The sequence below is a fragment of the Ixodes scapularis genome, unplaced genomic scaffold, assembly GCF_016920785.2.
Source record: "Ixodes scapularis isolate PalLabHiFi unplaced genomic scaffold, ASM1692078v2 ptg000005l_1___fragment_3__unscaffolded, whole genome shotgun sequence".
Lineage (NCBI taxonomy): Eukaryota > Metazoa > Arthropoda > Arachnida > Ixodida > Ixodidae > Ixodes > Ixodes scapularis.
The window spans coordinates 1,668,606-1,692,504 of NW_024609887.1; the positions used below are offsets into that span (position 1 = coordinate 1,668,606).

Genomic DNA, 23,899 nt, shown 5'->3' on the forward strand with positions numbered 1-23,899 from the left:
TGTCGCCATTGAAGCGCGTGGCTCTTATTAAGTTTGGGAGTTTTAAACAGAATACAAAGCGCGAACAAAGTTCGCGCTTTGTATTCTGTTTAAAACCGGCGAAGCCTCTCACCCAAAACCGGCGAAGCCTCTCACCCAAAACCGGCGAAGCCCCTCATCCGGGGTTTTCACTATTTCTAACGCACCAGAAAGGGGGAAAGCGCCGATAGCTCTTTCTCCTTTTCTCTCTCGCCCCTTCTCAGTAAAACGGTCTATAGATAATCAAAATTTGACACATAACGATCAGCAGATAAGGATCTTAATAGCCTCAACTGGTTTTCCGCGGCATTAAGTGGTTCGCTCAAGTGCTCCCGGAAGTGACGTCATCCCATTAAGTGCTCCTTAGAGGGTTGTTTTTATGTGGGGGCAATTCCTTATGACGTCTTCCTCCTGGTTGTCCACGTTCACGTCTTAGGTCCGTGGGTTTGTGACGTCACCCCCCATGATACTATCGTGACAATACATGTTTTTTTTAATTATTATTTTGTTCTTATCCTACTAAATCACACAGTTTTTGTAGAAAGAATATCTCCGTCGCAGGTGGGATTCGGACTCCGGAGAGCGGAACCGGATTCAATTTAGGATATAAGTATCTTTGCAACCAACGAGGTAGGGGGGCTCAGAGCGATAAACCGGGGTTTCGGTCTGCACTCGAAAGTGACCCCCATAAGGCCGCTGCCTTTGTACGCAAAGTTAACCACTCGTCACGTGACCAAACCAAATACGTGACGTCACAGGAAAGATGGCCGCGCCCAGGCAGCGGCTGGCCTCAGCTGGGCCGGAGCATTGGACGGAGCTTGTTGGATGCTTTGTTCATTGTCGCTCATCTCGGTGACTTGATTTCAGACGCGGAAGCCGTCATATGAGGACGGTCAAAAGCGAGTTCTGAGTTCAGCGTGATGCCTCACGTAGGTATAGCGTGAAAATACGGAGTAATGGTGGGCGATTCCCTGGTGATCGACGGGGATATGGCCACGAAAGAGACATTCGGCCCTGCGTTGCTCAAACTTCGGATTGATACGGATGTCGCTAGAATAAATTTTAAGGCGGCGTTTCTGTTCTCTCGTTGACCATTGGAATCCTCGAGGTCTGCAGTGAAGCGTCTGCATTGTGTCTGGATAAACAGTTTAGTTACGGAAATTGCGTGAGTTGGTGCTTGGCAGCGTGCAATCGTGGTGCCGCTTTGTTCAAATAACTGAAAGTTCACATTAATTGTGCGGCCCACCGGAGAGCTGCCTTTAAGCTGGTAGTTCCCGTGCTGTGCTAAATGATGCTGTGCGGCTTCCCAAATTGTTCCACCGTAGACGTGCACTTTTACGGAGCACAGGTGTGCGGCACACCGAAGAGCTGCCTTCAAGCTGGTAGTTCCTGTGTTGCTTCTTAAATTGTTCTGGCGTAGACGCGCACTTTCACGGAGCACAGGTGTTGCGGTTTGTAATGATTCCGCTGGTCTGTCGCACGTTTCGTCGACACAAACGTTTCGTCCACGCTCGTTACGCGAAATGCAAGCTGTACGGACATTTCATCGAGCGTGTTACCTATCCAGCTCACCCGCTCACACCGCTTTGCGGCGACAGTCTGCAGTGGCTCATTACCAGAAAAGTGGTCCCACATCCATTTCAGTTCAGCTCGTCCACGGCAGTTGCCAAACTTCGAAGGAGAAAATTTATTCGGACAGAATGTCACTAAAGCAATGCAGCTTCTTTAGTGGTCAGGATAGACTCTTTTCTGTCTTATGCTTGTTCATATGCTTGTTTCTGTCATATGCTTGTTCCAGTCCTATTTTCTATCAATATTGACTATTCTGGAAAGCTCCAGGCTATGCTCGGCTGCCATCGCATGTTCTGATGGAGGTGCTGAGTACTTTACCCATAGCCCTTCACTCTGTGTGCACTCTGGCGGCTCCTCAGCTGCAGTGCATGGGTCGCCGGTAGCTTAAGACGCCGGACTATCCGGCGTCTTAAGCTACCGGCGAACCGTGAGCCAAGTCCTATCCCGAGCCCGGCAGAAAAGCCACAAGACGAGCGAGTACCGCAAGAACGAACCTCGCAAATACACCACGAAGAACCTGAAATCCGAGCCAATTGCTGCTACCTGGAAGAACCACTGGAATTCGGTCTCCCTCCAGAAAAACCGAAGCTGACTAAGCGAAAGATGGCAAACCTTTATCAGCAAACCGCGTCCGCTCCCACCGTTGCTCGCATGCCCGTCGCACCTCACAGCCGATGACCTTTCACGCAAGGTGTATGTATGAAGACGTCGAGGACTGGATTGAAATGTATGACCGTGTCGCCCGCCACAATGGGTGGACAGAAAACCAGCTGCTGCAGGACCCGTAGTTCTTGTGGGAGTAATTACCAAGCACTGGTCTGAGAGCCTTGGATCCTCCTTAACGTCTTGGGAAGTTTGCAAGATCGAGCTGAAGCGCACGTTCGTCAGCCAACATCGACGAGAGACAGCCGCATTCCTGATTCTGTCCAGGACACGGCCCCAACGAGAGCGTCACCGCCTTCGTGGAGGATGTGTTGCACCTGATCGGGTGCCCAAGCCGACCTTGATGCTACAGAAGACAAAAAGCTAAGAATCCCATATCTCTCATTTGATAAAAAAAACACCTTCAGCAGCCGTTTCCGCAACCTCCCGACAACAGTTGAAGGGTTCATATCACCGAGGCTTCCAAGTTCCAACACTGAGCCTGCACTGCATGGCCGAGCCTTTCACAATCAACAACTTCCCGGCGTCTCGACACTCGAGTAGTCCAGCTACTACATCGAAGCCAGCCTCCCAGGCATCCGCGACATCATCCACGACGTTATCCGGGAGGAGGTCAGGAAGCTACTTCCTGCCATCAGTTGCCCGGCTTTTATTTTGACTGCCGAGATTGTTTTGGAACAAGTTCGACAGGCATTTCAACCGGAGACTTTTGCAAACGAGGCGCCATCTTAGGAACCGAGGGCAACTTACGCCACAATGGCACGACAACCGCCACCGGCTGTCCCTTAGTATTCAATGCCACTTCAATAAGACACGCCGAAGCATTCCCGACATCAAGGGTAGGCCTGCGTTGAACAAAGTGCACCGAGAAAAACGGAGGTGTTGCGAATGGCCGACCGAAAACCACTGTGCTACCATTGCTGCATGAGGCCGACCATGTCTACCAGAGCTCCCTTTACCAATGAATTGGCCTGCGAGGGTTGGTGCCAAATGACCCTTGACCACGTCTCGAGGAGCGATCGCAACACATTGCGGATTTTCTTCAGCGGGCTTTGTCCCTGATGCCGACATTACCCCGAAACTCCTGATCCCCTTCACCTCGACGGTAGGTAAGCACGACAAAGCAGGTGAGCGGTAATGCAATGACAGTTGATTTGGTGTCGGTCGTTGTCCAAAGACAATACCGAATAATTTGCTGACACAAATTATCTGTGTCCACTCCACGAAGCACACAATTTCCAACTTTGAGGGAGAATGCCGCTGAGTTACATGGGGAAATAGAATGGTTAGTTGTTCTCAAAAGTGTACACCAAGTATTACCCACCTTCACTTCGCAACACGATACTTTCACAAGTTGCAGTGGTCGCGGGGATGCAAAAGAAATAGCTATTACAAAATGGAAGTGAAATGGCTTAGATAGCAAAGAAAAATTGTTGCCAGCCATCAAGTCAACGGTACAGCAAAAGGCACAACCACGTAAGCAATACATGCCCGAGCTTGCTGCATTGACGAAGAAAACTACCAGGAAAATTTGCTGATTAGAAACCAGCCCTGCAGCTTCAGTGCATCAGATGTCAGTGGCCGCATATGACGTACGATTACAAGACAGCATCCGTCAATCAATGCTGCCACTCGGCCAAACTGAACACCGACGTGCCATGAGCGTCATCCGACAACAAGGAGCACAGGTATTACGACTGAACGCCTGACACGAAACTGTCGCAGAAAGAACTCGTTATGGAACCATTTACTAAGAATCAATACTTATGTAATCAAGTGGAAATAAACACATTTGATACACTAACCAAATAAACATATTTCCGCTCGCCTTTGCGCCTTCAGAGTCTCTACACAAAGAATTATGTTCACAGCACGTGCTGGAACTTTTGAGGACACCCGCATCTCTGACAATATTAATTAATGGGACATATCAGACTGGCAGACTGGTTGCATTGTGCTGCACTCGTTCCACTTCTCCTGAACTGTTGGCGCGTCCGTAAACCAACTCCAGTGATGTGAAAATGTTGTTTATTAATTTATTCCCTCCAAGGGCCTCTGTAGGCATTGCAGAGAGGATACTTAAAACTACACACAGGATAATATCAAAGTACACTGACATTAATCAGCACAAAACGGGCCTTGCTACCAAAATGAAATATTACACTCGTAAGAAATAATTATTTCTGCAACTTGTTGTGTGCAAAAGTGCATTTACATAATCAGATCGGAAGCGTCGATCTGATTATGTAAATCAGCAGGCGAGGCAACTAAAAAGCTTAATAAAATTGGCTAAAGAAACATACTATACAAGGACGTTACCTGAATGTTTGCTATCTAGCCCTAAAAGTTCTGGCGTCACTTATCTCCTACAAAAAGTGGTATTAAACAGATATCTATTGACGGCAGCCTGGTGAGTGACAAGGCAATAATAGCAGTTAAGTTCAATCAGTTTTTCCAGTCTGTATTTACAAGAGAGTCATGTCAGAACATTATTATTCCACCCGCAGATGACATGAGCAGTTTTATATCTGAGGAGGGTGTTGTTGCACTACTACTTTCACTCGATGAAAAAAAATCCCCGGGACCAGATGCTTTGCCGAATGCCTTCTTTGAAAGATATGTAGAATGGGTGGCCAAATACCTTGTACGAATATTTTCTATATCAATCAAGGATGCTGCATTACCGAATGACTGGCTAGTCGCTAGGGTTGTCCCTATAAAGAAATCTGGCAGAAGTGACTCAATTGATAATTATCGTCCTATCTCCATGACTTGCACGGCCTGTAAATTACTAGAACATATCATAACCAAACAACTCGTTTCTTTCTTAGAAATGCATAATGTTCTAAACCCCAACCAACATGGTTTCCGCAGTGGCCTGTCAACGGTTACCCAGTTGATTGAATGTTACCATGAATTAGCCACTTACGTTAACAACCGTACGCAGGTTGATGCAGTGTTCATCGACCTGTCGAAGGCATTCGACCGGGTACCTCACCGCAGACTAATTAAAACATTAATAGACCTCGGAGTTCCCTTTTCTTTGACTAGGTGGATCAATGCATATCTTTCAAACCGTCAACAATTTGTGGATATAAATGGTACTTACTCAGGACTGTTAGATGTTCATTCTGGGGAGCCCCAAGGTTCTGTCTTAGGGCCCCTACTTTTTTTAACTTACGTTAATAGTTTGTTCCCATCCACTGAAGATGTCCCAATTAAGCTAAGAATGTTTGCCGACGACTGCGTCATTTACAGTCCCGTTGTTGAAATACAAGACCAGATAAAAGTGAGTGATGCGCTGCCTAACATTGCGTCTTAGTGTCGTGAAAATAACATGAAGATTAATATTAGCAAAACTCAGTACATGCATATTAAAACAGGAAAAACTGTCTTAAACTTTAGCTATGAGGTTGCTGGCGTCGTATTGACTGAAGTAGACAGCTACAAATATTTGGGAGTGATTTTGTCTTGTGACCTCGGGTGGAAAAAGCATGGGGAGTATGTTAAAAAGCGGGCAACTAACAAATTGTGGTACCTGAAGAGAACGCTGGGTAAAACTCCCCCTTCCGTTAAAATTCTTGTGTATAAGACAATTATTAGACCTGTGTTAGAATACGCATTTGCAGTGTGGAGCCCATGGCAGAGCTCTCTGGTCAAAGAACTCGAAGATATTCAATCGCCAGCAGTGCGTATAGTTTTTTCAGATTTCAGACGAACTACGTCTGTGACCGAACTTAAAAGGAGAGCCAATATAAGCCCTCTGTCAAACAGAAGAGAGAGCCAACGGTTGAAGCTGTTCTTTCAGATTTTCAAGAACTGTATAAAAATTGATGGCTGCGTTTACTTAAAACCAAAAAGTTTTTACTCGGAACGCTTGCATCACTCAAAGACCGTAGCCCCTATTAAAGCTCGAATAAATAGCTATAAACGATCTTTTTTTTGGGGCATACAATCGATTTGTGGAACAGCCTTCCCGGTGATGTTGTCGATATTGATTTACTCTGTTCTTTCGAAAAAGCCGTAGATATTATTTTTCAGTGCAAAGATTGTTTTCATTGCTCTTATGAAATTATTTTTACTGTCTTTATTGTTTATTATTATTACTGCTGTTACATTTACTGTTATACTGTTATTGTTATTACTAGTATTACATTTGGTTACTGTATTACTGTTGATATTGTTTCTCTTCTTCCGAATAAGTCGTAGATATTATTTTTCGGTGCTAAGATGGCTTTTTGTTTAGAACTGTTTTGTTTATAATTTGCATGTGTGACACTGTATCACCCCACTCCTGCCTTGGCCCTATATTGGGCTGGCAGTATTGATAAATAAAATAAAAAAACACACCTCTGAGTACCTAGTTAAATAGTATTAGCTGATGCATTGTCATATAGCAGGGCACTTCCTATACGTATGGCACAACAGACTCTTCGCAAAACGCAAATCAAGCAACACAACTGTCACCATTTGTTTCGGCGTAAAGCTCACGAATGGGCCCCGGTTCACGTCGAACGTTAATGCAGCATTCGAGTTCAATAGGCGCTGAGCCAAGTTCAGAGTGATAGCTGACATAACATTCTTGTGAAAAAAATGCCCAAAGTATGAAGGCCTTGGGTAACTAAAGTAGTAGCTACTGTAATTCGTTTCATCACAATTTGGTAAACAGCGAAGGCTACAGTCTCGGTCAGTCAGTATGCACGTTGGAGAGAGGCACATGACAACATATCATCAGAGTGCTCATCTGCACAAATTTGTCACACACCTTTCCTTCGTCTCTCTGAATGGCTTGAGGGGGCTGTGGCGATTGCCCGTTTCCAAGTTACAGTAAAACAAAGTATAGGTGGCCAACACTTTTGAAAAAAGTCTATTGAAGAGATAGAAAGGGATGGTAGTCACCATTTTTCAATATTCGCAGGAGCTGCCTCGCTAGAAGTTGCTGTGATTATTCAGTTGCCTAGGGCTGAAACTAATTCCCAGGCTCTACGTTCATTGCAACCATTTCGCGTCGATTCTCAGACATTTCAGCGTTCAACCAAAGCTAAGAGAATGAAAAAATTTCATGCTAAAAGCACTCAAAGTTTTATCGATCCTCGAACATATCCACGAATCCAAGCACCGGTACGGCGATATGGTTGATGCTGTCTCACAGGCGTTAATATCCACATGATCCAGAGCGATCTTGCGCACAAAAAGGTATAAAGTCTAATTCCTTCATATTTTTACATTGTACCTGCGTCAGCGAGCACGAAGAAGCCCGAAGTCGTCGGAAAGCAGCTGCGCATCATGGCTACCGCGCACCGAACAAACGTGCATCCGCCAGCTCTGGGCGCTGCCATCTTACCGTTGACGTCACGGCTCTTGTGAGGTCACCTGACGATTAGTCACATTTGCATACAACATGGCGGCAACCGGAGGGGGTGCCACTTCGGAACTTCCGGTTTACCACTCTAAGCCCCTCTACCTCGTTGTTTGCAACATGCAACCGTATGCTTTAGTTCCAGCGTGAATAAAAGTTATAGTGAATGTTAGCTAGTCTACACCATATGTTGGAGAACACGACAATCTTTTGAATTGAGGGTGTGTTCAGATAGGGTCATGCACGCGTGTCCAGTTGACATCTTTGTATTTTTTCGTAGTTTTATATGTTATTCCCCAATGTGTGGAGGGAACGAAATCACAAAAGGTTTTGCTAGAAAAGTTTTATTTCCCGAGAAGAAAAAAAAGACTTCATCAAGGCGGCAAACCGGTTTTGGCGTTTTTCATTTCTGCCAAGTTTGACGGCCCGTAATAGACAAAAAAAATGAAAAACTCAAAAGTTTTTTTTCTCATAACACAACTTCCCAGAAACAAAGAAACACAACAGCTCGGCTTGCGCTCTCGAAGTAAGAACCGAACACACCAATAAGGTGTGTTCGGTTCTTACTTCGAAAGCGTAAGCCGGGCTGACCTGTTTCTCAGTTTCTGGGAAGTTGTGTTTCAGGTCACGCGTATACCGAGCAGCGACATTTGAAATAAGCATGAGGGGCGGGCTCGTCACAGGACGGATGCAGTTCAAGCTCTGAACTACTGCTTAATAGATGTGTTTATAGAGTCATATATATCAAATTTGAACGTGGCCACAAACAAACAAAGTATATAAAATTATGATTAGTTTTATTTATAGAAAGTAGGAGTAATTGAAGCCGCGACAGCTAGCAAAAAAATGTTGATCTGGAGGGTATACATAGTACAATTCAAAGCTCTGTGTTTTTGACCGCGACAAAATAAAGAACACACATTAAATGAAAACCTAAACTTAAAAAAATCAGCTTCTTTTTTTTTTTAGTTGCACGTTGAATTTGCCCAGAAATTTACACTGAGACATGTTTGAAGCGTTGTAAATATTTTGAATTTTAAACTAGAGCAGCAAAATATACATCTATGATAGATCCTTTTGAGAAGAATATATGAGTAAAAAATAAATAGTAAAGCTTGAAATCTTACGACCTAACAACGAACCAAGATTAGTTAAAATTGTCAAAGTAGACAAATTCTTGCAATTCGAAGTGTTGTATTTCTGACAAGGACAAAAGAATGCAACATGTTTTAAATGAGAAAAAAGGGCGATATAGTGTAGAATGCTGCACCAAAATTTAAAAAAAAAAATGGAAGATGCTTTTTTTTACTTGCACGTTGAAGTTACGGGACTTCTCGTTTTCAGCTATGTTTAGTGCACTGTAATATTTTTCTTTATGAGTCAGAGAGACAGATTATATATAGACAATAGACCCTTATGTGAAGAGCCTGTGAAAAAAATTTTAAACGATATATCTTAAAAAAACTACGAGATAACAAATCACAAACATAAGGTAAAAACGTCAAAGTAGCCACGTTTGTGCATTTTTTAAGCACGATATATTTTTTCCAAAACTCAATAAATTGTTTCATGCATTTCCATTACAGACTACTATATGAGAAAAACTTTTCAGTTTTATATTGTTTGTTTCTTGTGTATTACGTGCCGTCAAGCTTGGCAGAAATGGCAAAGCGCCAAAACGGGTTTGCCGCCTTGATGTAGTCTTTTTTTTTTTCTCGAGAAATACTTTTTTTTTTTTGCAAAACCTTTTGTGATTCCGTTTTCTCAACATGTAGTGGAGTAACATATAAAAATACGAAGAGGAACAAAAATGTCAACTAGACACGCGTGCATGATATTATCTGTACACACCCTTGGAGGCGGCAACAACGAGCTCTTCTAGCCGGCGTTTTTAGTGCCGTTTAAGAATATTTGCAAAACTCGCCCCAAAACTTGTATCACGTACCTCTAATTTTTATTTCGTGTCAAACTTTTGCAAACGTTCGGGTACGTCACAGGGGTCGGCAACCATTTTCAGCGGCGGGCCAAGTCTCCACGAAGCTGACAAGGAGGGGACCGAAGGACAAGTTGCAGAGCTACGGGGGAGGGGGGGGGGGGGGGGGGGCACTCGAAGAAGAGGCAAGTTTGAGGTGAAGTTGTTTTCTTCTAAAGTATCGGGTGCCGTACAATCTCCACTTAAAGTCTAAACCAGTGTTAGCGGTAACGAGTTACAAGTAACATCGTAACTGGTAACGCTTTACTTTTTTTCGGTAACGTAGTAACGGAGTCGTTATGTTTTATTTCTTTGTTTTCACAACAGGGTAACGTGTTTGCGTTACTTATTTCGATTAACTGGTAACGTACTTACATTACTCGTTACTTATTCTTTCCAAGATTTCAAAGAAAGACCTTCAATTTATTTTGTGCTTTTAATAGCCAAGGCATGTGAATTTTTGAGTCTTTAGCGCTTTTCGTTACGGTTGTTTTTTTAGTATTTAGGTGCAACCGTAAAAAAGGATAACTAATTATGTTCAGTTTCTGGGTGGACAGAATGCTTCTTGAAATTTGCCGCTTAGGCATACCTCTACCGTTAAAACTGTAAAACGCGTTCAAATTTCTTAAAACAGTAACGCAAAAGTAGCGGGCGCTACTTCCTTTTAATAACGGTAACGCGTTCCTCTTATTTTGAGGTAACGTAGGTCGGTATCGCGTTCCTTTTATTTGTAACTTGATGGCGGGACGCGACGTCGCATTGCGGTCTCCGACTGCATCCGGTAGCAACTTCCTTGTCTCAGCGAGCAGGCACAGAATATGAAGTTACCCGAATGCACTCGGCAGTTACCAACCGCAAAACATCCTGTCTTGATTCTGTTTCCTATGATTGAAGGATTTCTAATCGAGGCAACTCTGCTTGGCCCTGAGTGCAGCTGGCAGATAGCAACGGCAAAAAGAAACCCGCCACACTTCCTTTGCCTAAGCGAGAATATTTTCTATCTCACTGCTTCACAGAGGGATAGAAAAAAGAAGCGATAATATTATAGTCGGTTGCAGGTTAAGAAGGTAGCGGCAAATGCCCCTCAAAGGAAATCCTATATCCCTCCGCCACCTCCGCATCCAATAGCGTCCCATCGTTTCCGTGACGTGCGGCCAACGCGCGAAGACGGTCTTGCCTTTCTGTACATATTTGCTTTATCTTTCCACTTTGACTTAGCGTCGTGGAAGCCACGAGTGGGAGATTAGAGTTTTCCCCCTCCGATGTAAACAGATACGACTTTCGGGGATCAGCTTCCCCCTCCGATGGATACAAAGACTGCTTTCAGGGGCTCGGTTCCCCCTCCAGTGAATACAAAGGTCGCTTTCTTAAAAAGTGGGATCAGAGACAAGTTGGAATCCACTGAGGAGGAGCGTTTCCAGTGAACTCTTCTTTCGACTGCGGAGAGATTTGAAACGGGCGCATCACGCTCATGGGAGGAGCCTCTCCCACCTTCGTGACTTGTAACCGACTATAGGAGCGCTCATGAAAGGAGCTCTGGGCCGGCAATGTGATGTGGCTCGTAGTGAGCTTATGAAGGTTCGACGCTGCGGCTAACCTGACAAGGAGACACGGGAATCATAATTTACATTTTAATTATAATGCAATTAAATGCAAAGGTGCAAGCGAGCTGGACAAGAATGACAAAATTAATCCCTGGAGAAGGGGAACAAGAGGGACAAAGGACAAACGTAAATCTCCAAACACAGCAAAGTGACTGGTGAGCGACCGAAAAAATCCGCCTGGTCCGGGTATCGAACCCGGGACCTCTCCATTACAAGTGGAGCGCTCTACCAACTGAGCTAACCAGGGGTTAGACGTCAGTAGAGCAAACGGGTTTTATCAGCTGCCACCAGTCCAACACCAACAAGGGTGAAGCTTGCAAATTTAAGGTTAGAATTATAATGCAATTAAATGCAAAGGTGCAAGCGAGCTGGACAAGAATGACGAAATTAATCCCTGGAGAAGGGGAACAAGAGGAACAAAGGACAAACGTAAATCTCCAAACACAGCAAAGTGACTGGTGAGCGACCGAAAAAATCCGCCTGGTCCGGGTATCGAACCCGGGACCTCTCCATTACAAGTGGAGCGCTCTACCAACTGAGCTAACCAGGGGTTAGACGTCAGTAGAGCAAACGGGTTTTATCAGCTGCCACCAGTCCAACACCAACAAGGGTGAAGCTTGCAAATTTAAGGTTAGAATTATAATGCAATTAAATGCAAAGGTGCAAGCGAGCTGGACAAGAATGACGAAATTAATCCCTGGAGAAGGGGAACAAGAGGGACAAAGGACAAACGTAAATCTCCAAACACAGCAAAGTGACTGGTGAGCGACCGAAAAAATCCGCCTGGTCCGGGTATCGAACCCGGGACCTCTCCATTACAAGTGGAGCGCTCTACCAACTGAGCTAACCAGGGGTTAGACGTCAGTAGAGCAAACGGGTTTTATCAGCTGCCACCAGTCCAACACCAACAAGGGTGAAGCTTGCAAATTTAAGGTTAGAATTATAATGCAATTAAATGCAAAGGTGCAAGCGAGCTGGACAAGCTGGGCAAGCGAGCTGGACAAGGTGTTGGACTGGTGGCAGCTGATAAAACCCGTTTGCTCTACTGACGTCTAACCCCTGGTTAGCTCAGTTGGTAGAGCGCTCCACTTGTAATGGAGAGGTCCCGGGTTCGATACCCGGACCAGGCGGATTTTTTCGGTCGCTCACCAGTCACTTTGCTGTGTTTGGAGATTTACGTTTGTCCTTTGTCCCTCTTGTTCCCCTTCTCCAGGGATTAATTTCGTCATTCTTGTCCAGCTCGCTTGCACCTTTGCATTTAATTGCATTATAATTCTAACCTTAAATTTGCAAGCTTCACCCTTGTTGGTGTTGGACTGGTGGCAGCTGATAAAACCCGTTTGCTCTACTGACGTCTAACCCCTGGTTAGCTCAGTTGGTAGAGCGCTCCACTTGTAATGGAGAGGTCCCGGGTTCGATACCCGGACCAGGCGGATTTTTTCGGTCGCTCACCAGTCACTTTGCTGTGTTTGGAGATTTACGTTTGTCCTTTGTCCCTCTTGTTCCCCTTCTCCAGGGATTAATTTCGTCATAATTTACATGTTTAGGAATGTTTGTAGCGCTGCGTGGAAAGTGTTGGAAGTATATGGACTCACCCAGACACTTCCGTAAATGCAAGACATACTTTTTTTAATAATTATTTATTCAATGGAAAATGTAACATGAGCTGCAAATGATTGTAATGATTACATTTTCACAAAAAGATCAAATAGGTGAGAAACATATAACACTCCATTTACGAAGTTCCCATTCTGATTACAAAAGAATACAGCATTCACTTTTTACAATGACTTTTGTTTTGCATCAGAAGTATAGGAGCATTTATACAAAGCACATCTACATGATTGCACAAATGATAGCGAAAGGAGTTGGTGGCAGATTACAGCTCAGAGCACATGTAGCGAAAGCTCGCGCTGCAGAACTTGGGGTTCCTGTGCTTAATCCCCACCCCTGCTCGCTTACACCAGTGAGCTCGCTAACTAGCCGGTATACGGAAACAACTGGGAGTCCCGGTTCCCACTGACCCACTTGCCGTACACGTTGCACACCCTTCCTGGGTTTGTTTTAAAGTATCATGGTTGCCAAACTTCATAAAACTCTTACACGGCAAACAAAGGGGCGAGCTGACAAAGTGTATCGGCGACACACCACACCGATGATATCCAAAGAAGCACATGATAAAGACGCCATCTTTGTTTTGCAGGGAACTAGAAAACCTGCGGTGAACTTCAAATAAATCAAATGTTTTTGTTTTTGTTTTCTAGAAAACTGGAGGGATCGCCATACAAAAATATGTTATATATCAGCTTGACTGGGTCTGATACCCTTTACATTGACAACAACAGCTTTGACAGTCAAAAACACGTGTAGCATAAAATTAAAAAAAAAAGAATTTGAAAAGGTCGCAACAAAAACATGTAATTCAAAATCCCAATAGCGAAACTACGCACAGTACACAAGGAGCTCTTTTTCATTTAACGTGTATTTGTGTATTTTGAATGTGATATACTTGTTTAATAAGCATGGCACATTATAGTGTAGTTACTCAAAGTTATAGTTTGTGCGAGATTGAAGAAGCACATATCTCTCTGTACGGCTTCTGTTAAAATTACTTCCGTTTATTTTAAGTTTGTTTATTTGATATGAAGAAGAAGATGATGTTTGCATGACCCGGTGATCGTTCTCACCGTCCGATGATTTCCCTCGAAAGCAAGAAAAACGTGATCTGGCATACTCCTGCGGACGAAGACTTGGTGCCTGGAGTTGTGCTGACCTTGCCATGATCATCTTCGACGGGATATCTTCAAAAGAGCTGGCTGCAGCTTTCTGTCACCGTGAGGCCTAGCTACTCTGACGCTCCAGGAAATGCCTGCGCGACCATCTATGACCAGGTATCGTGGCGTCTCATGCCTTCTCCCACCCTTCCCAGCTGCGGTTTGACTTGGCTTTTTAGATTCGCCGGTAGGTTTACTGTATTGGGTATCCAGCTTCCCTTATTCTGCTCTCAACGCCCGTCGTGCCGCCAGTGTGCAGAGACCGGCAGCCATCCTGACTAGCTACCTGCCTCGTTGGCTTGGGTCATTACTTCGCTGCGCTTTTCTCGAGCCTAACGGCAGTACACGTATTTCGCCACCTTTCTGCGCGTCGATTCAACTATGACTCCAACCATCGAGTGTGTGGCGTGTACCAAGTCAGTGGAGACCGATGGAAGGCACATGTCGTGCGCAGACTGCAAAGGTGCTTACCATTTGGGCCAGACTTGTTCCGGTATCGCCGACAAGACGTTCACCACTATGGGTGTCTAAGCGTGACAAGTGGAGATGCCGGACGTGCCGTGGGAAAGAGAGTCAAGCGGGACCACCTGATGGGATCGAAGCCTCGCAGGGTCTGGAGAATCTATCTGCTCAGCTGGCTGCCATGACTGAGAAGCTGGATGGGCTGCTCACCCTGAAAGGAAGTGTAGATTCCCTCCTGTCTCTGTCGGCGCAGCTCAACGAACTCTTATTGGTAAAGCCACTGGTCGAGAGCCTGAGAGAGACAGTCAACGAAATTCAACAGTCCATGGACTTCTTCTCCGCTGACTATGATCGTCTTCTCAAGCTGGCAACAGCCAACGAGCAAACTGGCAAAGGTCTCCAGGACGAACTGTCGCAACTAAAGTCAACTGTGCAGATACAAGCAGCCGAAATCCAGGAGATCCGGGGCGCGCTCAACGACAACGAGCAGCACAGTCGTCTCTCCAACCTCGAAGTGCACGGACTTCCTGTCTCGCCTAAAGAAGACCTATTATCCTTTATTGAGTCTCTCGCGGAAAAGCTGAACATCTCTCACTTCCATAAAACCGATATACTCGCTATACATCGCTTGCCTGCCAAACGTGAAAAGGCCCCGCCGATTCTAATTCGATTTGCTTCGGTCAGCATGAAGGAATCGTGGATGGAAGCGCGGGGAAAGCTTCCCTCACTCAGTCAGGTTGGTCCTTTCCCCAAATTGTACTTAAACGACAACCTGACTCGTGCGAACAAGGAGCTGTTTTGGCAGGCAAGACAGAGAGGCAAGGAGCGAGGCTACAAATTCGTGTGGGTGACAAGGGCTAAGATATACGCCAGAAAGATGGAGGGTTCTCTCCCTGTGAGGATCAACCATAAGTTAGACCTTGAAAAGATTATCTAGTTGCATGACAAACTTCGCTCAGGTTTCAGATTTTTCGTCTTTAAGAAAGTTTCTTGGAGTCTCTCATGACCACTCTTTTTCTGTTTTACATGTTAATATAAGGAGCATACGAAAGCATTGGAATGAATTCGAGATAATTTCGAGGGATATTAGTTCGCTGGTAGATGTCTTTGTTTTAACATAAATAAGCATTTCCTCTGTTGCTACAGATCAATTTTCTTTACCAGGATATATAGGTAAATTCTACACGCGGTGTTCCGGTCATGGAGGTGGCATCGCGGTTTTCGTAAATGAGAAGTGGTCCATTACTAATATTTCTTTGTACTTCAATCACGCAGTGTGTGTCGCCCTTTCTCTAGGAAACGCGGCAACCTCGGTATGTTTTTTGGCAGTCTACAGACCGCCTTCCACGAACATGGATCTTTTCTGGAAGAACTTGAATCTTACATAAGTAGTCTCACCATGCATGACCAGTTATTCCGTGTAGGAGATTTTAATATTGACATTTTAAGCACGACCAAATCTACGGTGTGCAAATACTTAACCATCTTGTCAACGCATGGGATAGAGTGCACTATTAATGCTCCAACTCGTGAAGAGTTTCTATTAGACAGACTAGTTTGCTCCTGCATTGACCATATCAACATCAGAACATCAGCGTCGATCGTTAAATCGGCCATTATTACAGAAAAAGTCGCTGACCATTACTTTGTGGCCTATCATTGTTCTTTTGGTAACTTCGCATCGCGCCAACTACCGGGCCGTATTAAAATAACCAGCATAGACAATCGTGCCTTGATAAGCTAGTCTCGTCATATGACTGGATCGGATTTCTCGAGTCCGTCCACCACAGTGACGTATATAAAAACTTCGTTCTTTTGTTTGATAAATTCTATAATACCTGTCGGAAAGAGGTAAATAAAGAAACGTAACCCTGACCTTTTATGGCTAAATACAAATATTTTGACAGCAATTAGCGATAAAAATGCTTTATGGGCTAGATGCCGTCGTTCACCTAACAACGTGCAATTGAAGTCAGACTTTAAATTCCTTCGCAACAAAGTCAACGCAATGATTAGATCTGCCAAACGAAACTACTACCAGAAAAAATTCGCAGAATTTCGTTCAGATGCACGAAAAACTTGGTCCCTGATTAATGAGTTCCGTGGAACTAGCACGCGCCACTCTATCGACGATAAGATGAAGCAAAATTTTGGCGGTAAATTATGTCATGTTGTAGAAAATTTCAACGCTTTCTTTGCTACTTTTTCTGGAAAGGCGAGAGATCCACCAACTCCTATTGGTAACACTGTCAGCTCCTCTGCGTTGCTTTTCCCACTCCAAGAGACGGATCTGCACTCGATCTTGTTTAGCTTTAAGCCAAGCAAGTCGCCTGGAATTGAAAACATTCGTCTCTCCGATCTTCGCAGAAATTATGTCAGTCTCAAAGCGGTCCTTCTTTTTATGTTAAACGGCTTTATTGAGGCTAAATCGATTCCCGACGACCTTAAAACATCAATAGTGCGTCCTCTATACATAGGTGGTGCCAAAAATAACATCGAGAATTATCGACCGATTTCTATTCTACCGATAATCGTGCAGATACTCGAAAAACATGTGTTTCAGGTAATGACGTCTTTCTTAGATAAATTTAATATATTGTCACCTACTCAGTTTGGATTCGTGCATGGGAAGAGCACACAGCCCCTTCTGGAAGATTTTTCTGATTATCTTTACTCTGGTTTTGATAACAACGTTGTCACGTCAACACTATTCTTGGACGTATCTAAAGCGTTCGACACCGTTAGTCACTCGTTACTTTTACGTAAACTTCACAGCATAGGCTTCCGTGGCACATTTTTTTTTCTTTTTTTAAGAGCTATCTTGACAATCGCACCCAGCTGGTATCTGCTGGAGGTTTTCAAAGCTCACGAACCAAACTAAAAGCAGGTGTACCACAAGGTTCAATTTTGTCACCACTTTTGTTTAACATCTTTGTCAATGACATCGCCAGCTATGTACCAGGATGCAAGATCTATCAGTATCCAGATGACACTGTAATCATGTCCCAACATATTAATTACGTAGACTCGATTCGCCAGTTACAGCACCATGCGACTGCGGTCATGGACTGGTTTGAGAAAAACCTAATCGCTATCAATGTAAAGAAAACAAAACTAATGTGTTTCTACAATCCACATAAAACAATCAATCTCAGCATTCCTTTTATTTTACACTCATCTGCTTGTAATCAGTGCGCCTGTGTCCCCTTAGAGTACGCTAGTAGTGCTAAGTACCTTGGTATTTTTTTCGATAGTGGCCTAAAATGGCATGCCCATTTAGCATATATTTGCAAAAAATTAAGGAGCGCCAGCTGCATCTTATATAGATCCAAATGTCTCATGCCTCTTTCTGTTCGTAAGGTTATTGCTCATACTCTAGAGTACAGTATCCTTCGGTATGGCATAACAGTTTTTGGTAATTGTTCCGCTTTCTGGAGAGCTAGAATTGACAGCATCCTTAAAGCAATCCTAAAGAGTGTCTCCTATAACATGCAAATACCCGAGGACACCACTCTTTTCGACATTCTTCAACTGCCTGACTTTCACACCCTCTATGTTCACACAGTTATTTTGAGACATTTCTGGAGCTCTGAATTCAAAACTTTAACCTCATCATCTCGTGCCCTCCGACACGTGCAGCCTTTCCAAATACCTCTTGTGCATACCCGATACGGTGAAAGTACGCGAGCATATTACGATCCAAAGCTTTTCTCACAGCTGCCGCCCGAGCTTCTAGGCCTTACTTCGCTCCGTAAATTTAAGAAATCACTTAGAAATATGAGTTTTTGATGATCTCTGTTTTACTCTGTTTAGTGTTTTCCAGTGTGGGTTTCACTTGTTTAGCCTGGACGTCCTGGACAATAGCTCGTTGGACGCCGTGTACTGCAATTTCGTTTTTCGCCTGACTATTTTTTCTTTTTCTTTTACACATCAGGCGCGACACTTTGGTCTTCGTGATTATCGTGATTTTTTTATATTAAGTTCTTTTAAACCTTATCTATGTACTTAATCAGTATTTGGAGGCGTGATTTTGTATGTTGCATGCACCCAACTGCTGACTTTGACTTTGGGACATTCTAAGGACGTGTGTATGTCAATCTGTCTTATTTCCTTTTGTATACCGGGTAGCAATGTTTAAAGTGTTAATTTTAGGGTAGCATCACACAAGCCTTGTTTTGGCTTTGATGCGCCTGTCATGGAAACAGTGTTGTGCTCCATACAATAAATGTATTATTATTATTAAAAAAAAATAAAAAATAAAGAGCTAAGCATAAGGAAGTTCTTAAATAATGTACGAAAATCTACAAATGCCTAAGATAAAAAACAAATCGCACAGAGTAAACGGTATTCCTACGTGCTCCCAGCTGGAAGTATTCTATATTTTGTAAACAAAGGTACTATATATATATATATATATGTTTATATATATATATATATTGCAGTAATTTTGAAGACTTAAACCAAGAGAACACAGAATAGCTAAAAAGGAGGTGCTATAAGTTTGTCACATCCTGGCTAACGTTACACTAATATACTAAAACCAAAACCAAGCAGAACAATTTTTTTTTTTAATTGGTTAAGTTACACTTAGCAAAATATTTTCGTTGAACTATATTCAGCTGTGCCGTGAAACGGCGTGCTTTGGCTCTGTAGTTTTGGCTCCATTGCCACAGAGTGTTGTCCCCAAGTACATCACTATCTAGCTCTTTTCGAATCTGCACCCCTCATCCTCCTCTCCTGTTTTGCCGCTTTACCCCTTCTATGCCCATGCACTCTGCCGGCTTCGGGGTAGATTGGGATCCCGAAGCCGGCTCCTCACGTGCCGCTTTCTCTCCCTGCCGCTGGATGGTGCTACAGGCGCCCTAGTGCGGGCGAGGAGAAACCTCCTCGCCCATCGATATAAGACGGGGAACCGGGGGGGCAAAAAGTCTTTTAGGACTCCAGGGGGCTTGAGAACAGGCAAGTGCGAGCAACTGCTCTCGGGTAATTGCGGGATGCGAGGCCTGGGGGTCTCTTTGTGCTTAGCTTTGGTTTTCCGTGCGAGTGTGAATCTTTGTGTAATGACGCGCGTATTTGTAGCTTAGATTGAGTGTTTTGAGCGTTTTGTCTTATGATCTAATAAAATGGAGCAGAACCCTGCTCCCGTGAAAGAACCAGGTTGGGCTCGGGTTGCTGACGTGGGAAGTGGCGTATCGGCGGCGGTACGCGAATTCCTACAAGTAAAAGGAATCTTCCACATTATTTTAGAAGATTGGTCTCAATACAGAAATGTTGCGTGCCCCGACATCTCTAAACCACCTTTGTAGTGCTTTCTCGGTGTCTTAATATGTCGTGCATTGGAATGTGCTCAGTCCCTCTTTTATGTCACTCCTTTTCTTGAAGAATTGACCCAAAGTGCTTTGAAAGATCTCGTTGGCTCCAACGACACAAGGCTTCTTGTCTCCTTCTCCCCATGCCTTGTTATTTCAAGTTTTGTTGCAAATGTCAACTTTGCCCTCATCACATTCACAGCCATGACAACTTGATGGTTGGTTGAGATCTCAAATACCCACGACTGTTTATATTGGACGTCATTTGCCTTTGCGATGTTCTATAGCCACAAACTTCTGCGATGCCACCACTACGCATTGGCGTACTGCGGAGAAACCTGCTACGTGGCTTCAGAGCATGCAGTCATTTTTAACTCTTGGGAGCTCGATACAGTGATGTCTCACAAATATGGACACCTCTGTTCCAACCCCAAAAACAGCCACAATGTGAGCTGTTCATAACAACAGAACAAGATGCAGGTATTTGCCCAGTTCATCCCCGAATATGGCTTCTACATAGCTGAGTATCCATAATATCGAGGCATGACTGTTTGCCCACTGTGCCCGAGTCCCACTAGAGCGACGAACACCCAACACCGACATGCCTCAAGATTGGTTAATACGCCAAAAAACACAGACAAACAGAAGGAAGATCTGGACAGGGCACGGCGTAACTTTCAACTGAATGGTTTATTTTGGTAAAAAGATGTATACTGATAAGCGAAGAATGCTGGCAAAACGCTCTAAAGCTGATTCACACGGTGCGATTTTGCTGTTGCGACATTGCTCGTGCAGCAAAATAAAAGCATAGTGAAAGCTGCGGTACCCTCAGAAACCAGCATCACTGGCTCTGCAGATAGTGAAGTCCTTTGTCAGATAATGGCAATGAGGGTGAGCTCACATGAGTTGCTAACCTGGGATTTTTGTCATCAAGGCGTTGTGAATTTCCCTTGCCGTTTTTGTCTTGTAACGGCCCAGGACATTAGTATTTTCAAAGTTGGGCTTACACTCACAATGGACACCACGAACCGCTACGTTACCTTTTTGATACAACCCCCTGGTATCAACTCTATGTGTGAGCGCATTCTCGTTGTCTGACAAAGCATTTCACTCTCTGTAGAGCCAGTTACGTTGGTTTCTGAGGGAGTGTTTTTTTACCTTCTTCTACAGTGTTCCGCCAGCAAGTGACAGTTTTTATCTGTATATATATATAGATATATGTTTTAAAATAAACCATTCAGTTGAAAGTTACGCTGTGTCCTGCCCATATCTTTCTTCGTTCTGTCCTTGTTTTTGTCATATTGTCCAGTGATGAATAACCAGCCAGTCCAACCTGACATCTTAAGCCTTAAGACCATGCAGCTTGCGTGCGAAGATTTCTTTTGGCAGGCTTGCAATCACTTGTGCTTACTTCATAAGTTCCGAGAGATGCCAAGCGTGCCAAAGGTATCTTAATGTGCATGCTGAATGTATTTAAGGCATGTCGGGGTCGGTTGTTACTGTCAGTCGCTCTAGTATAGGACTCCAGCATTAAAAATCTCATTTTATTTCACTCTAAAATTTTAAAATACATTTACACAAGAATATGGCTATCATTCATTGTATTTATTGATTCAATACAATCAAGTCGGACTCTATGCTTGTCTAATCTGATTTTCTTCCGTGGCATTTTAATTGCTCAGGAATTTGGTTTTTGTGGGCTGTATATCTTCAGCGCTGTCAGTAGAAGTTGACACCAAATTATAATGTAATCTTAGAGGTAGGTAACATTAATATCAAAGAGTATTTTTATGCACTTCAAAAAAAGTGAAAGCTGCTTACAACTCTCTGTAACGCCGAATTAGAGCGCAGCTCTTGAGGAGGAGGAGGGAAGGGCACTGGGGGGGGGGGTTAAACTAACCAGGGGGGTCACGTGACCTTGGGGGGTCACGTGGCCTTGAGGGTCACGTGACCCCCAATGCCGATGATGTCATCACTGAGGTCACTGATGACGTCATCATTGACGATCACGATCGGGTACCGATGACGTCATTAGTGACGTCACTGATGACTTCACCAGTGATGATGACGATGCGAATGTCGGTGACGTCATCAGTGACGTCCCTGATGACGTCATCAGTGATGATGACGATGACGATGCGGATGTCGGTAACGTCATCAGTGATGATGACGATGATGATGCGGATGCCGGTGACGTCATCAGTGATGATGACGATGCGGATGCAGGTGACGTCATCAGTGACGATGACGATGACGATGTGGATGCCGGTGACGACATCAGTGACGTCACTGATGACGTCATCAGTGATGATGACGATGACGATGCGGATGTCGGTAACGTCATCAGTGATGATGACGATGACGATGCGGATGCCGGTGACGTCATCAGTGATGATGACGATGACGATGTGGATGCCGGTGACGTCATCAGTGATGATGACGATGACGATGTGGATGCCGGTGACGTCATCAGTGACGATGACGTCATTGGGGGTCACGCGACATCGGCGGGGGTCACGTGACCTCAGGGGAGTCACGTGACTTCGGGCCCCCCAAGGTCACGTGACCCCCCAAGGTCACGTGACCCCCCAAGGTCACGTGACCTTGGGGGGTCACGTGCCCCCCACGAGGTCACGTGACCCCGGTGGGGGGCTCGCGCGGTGCATTATGGGACATTTCCCATGATGCACCGCGCGGTTACGCCGACGGTGACGCCAACGGCGACGGCGACGCCGACGGCGACGCCAACGGCGACGGCGACGCCGACGGCGACGCCGACGCCGCTCAAGCCGGAAACGGGCCCCTAAGAGCTGCGCTCTAAAAAGCAACTAGAAAACATTGTTTTATAGTGAAGTTGTGCTTATGGCTTTGTTTTACCATCACGAGAAATAAAAAAAATTCTCTGCGGCAAATAAAAGTTCGCTTTTACATGATCTGAGCAACATTCCACGGTACTGCATGTTATATGTGGTGCTCACATGGAGGTGCTGTAACTGTCTTTTATTGTGCATTTACTGACAGTAGTATTCTAGGAATAGGAGGTAACCATGCTTGTCGTTGTTGAGTCCTGTAGTTCCCCTCTTATGTAGTCCCCTGCAATATGAAAGACCCACTGGGAGCGCCTGGTCGAGGCAGTGGCTGGTAGGGGCGCTGTGTGCGCTCCGGGCAATTTCAATCTACCCAAGGGGAGGGCTCACCCAGGACTCAGCTAAAGCGCAACGCACACTTATCAGTTTTCGGTTTCTCGGTAGAGAGCAGTTCATCAGCATCATGTCACGTCTGCTAACTCTGAAATGGCTGTCTGAGAGAGACTGGCCCGAGTCAAGGCGAATATTTTGACTGTTAAAGTGCAAGGTCCGTGCCATCATTTTAATTAGTTTCATTTCATTTCATTTCATTTATTATTCCTTGAGGGCCCGTTAGGGCATTATACAAGGGGGGTCAATAACACACTAATAAGCATGGTGATGCGCTCTTCAACATATTTTATTTTTCAAATATGGGACTCGGTTGTGACCTGAATATTTGTTTATTTGGCAGTGCCTGTTTTGAAATTTTACACCAGAAACAACTGATAAAAAACAGTGATGAGTATGCTTGCTTCGAGCCTTCGTGGCCATATCTCTAAGCGTGACGCCGATGAAGCGCACTCTTAGGCTGAACCGAAACCAAAAATATTTAAGCATGTTCAGGCCCAGTAGAGCCATGAGTGAGTGTCCTTTCTTCGAGGCAGAATGGAATCTCACGGAGCGCACAATGCACCCCCGACTGCTGCCGCCTCGACCACCCGCTCCCAGTGGGTCTTTTATATTGAAGGAGACTGCACATACCACCAAGACCATTTGGGTAGCCCTTCCGCTGCGTTATAATTTAATTAGGAGCATGATTTGTAGTTTGTGTAAGACATATTTACTAAACATGCGTCATTGTTCTGTTTCTCCTCCATGGGTGCTGCTATCCAGCTCCACGTCACCGTCCATGAAGCGGACATGGGGTGAACCCTCTGCCATTGCTGTGTGATTACTACTCTACTCAGATAGGCAGAGCCACCTGCTAGCAATGAAGCCCATTTACCAGCCAGCAGATACTCGGCCAGCAACCAGCATTATAACTAATAAGCAAGCAACAGTGGACATAAAAAAAACACATTGTATCAAACTTGATTT

General features: G+C 44.6%; 1 protein-coding gene and 5 non-coding genes across 6 annotated transcripts in view; 3 read left to right on the forward strand and 3 right to left on the reverse strand.

The window, feature by feature from the left end:
• Positions 1-11,362: 11,362 nt before the first annotated feature.
• On the reverse strand, positions 11,363-11,435 carry Trnat-ugu. Its single transcript has one exon. It is a non-coding gene; the product is annotated as a tRNA-Thr (tRNA).
• A 230-nt stretch (positions 11,436-11,665) lies between these two features.
• Positions 11,666-11,738, reverse strand: Trnat-ugu. The gene has a single exon. It is a non-coding gene; the product is annotated as a tRNA-Thr (tRNA).
• A 230-nt stretch (positions 11,739-11,968) lies between these two features.
• Trnat-ugu lies at positions 11,969-12,041 on the reverse strand. Its single transcript has one exon. It is a non-coding gene; the product is annotated as a tRNA-Thr (tRNA).
• A 204-nt stretch (positions 12,042-12,245) lies between these two features.
• Trnat-ugu lies at positions 12,246-12,318 on the forward strand. The gene has a single exon. It is a non-coding gene; the product is annotated as a tRNA-Thr (tRNA).
• Positions 12,319-12,548: 230 nt separating this feature from the next.
• Trnat-ugu lies at positions 12,549-12,621 on the forward strand. The gene has a single exon. It is a non-coding gene; the product is annotated as a tRNA-Thr (tRNA).
• Positions 12,622-14,605: 1,984 nt separating this feature from the next.
• Positions 14,606-23,899, forward strand: part of LOC120843999 — a 30,222-nt gene continuing 20,928 nt past the window's right edge. The window contains exon 1 of the mRNA XM_040215546.1: positions 14,606-15,229. Within this exon, the coding sequence (XP_040071480.1) occupies positions 14,606-15,229 (624 nt within the window). The remainder of the gene's footprint in view (positions 15,230-23,899) is intronic.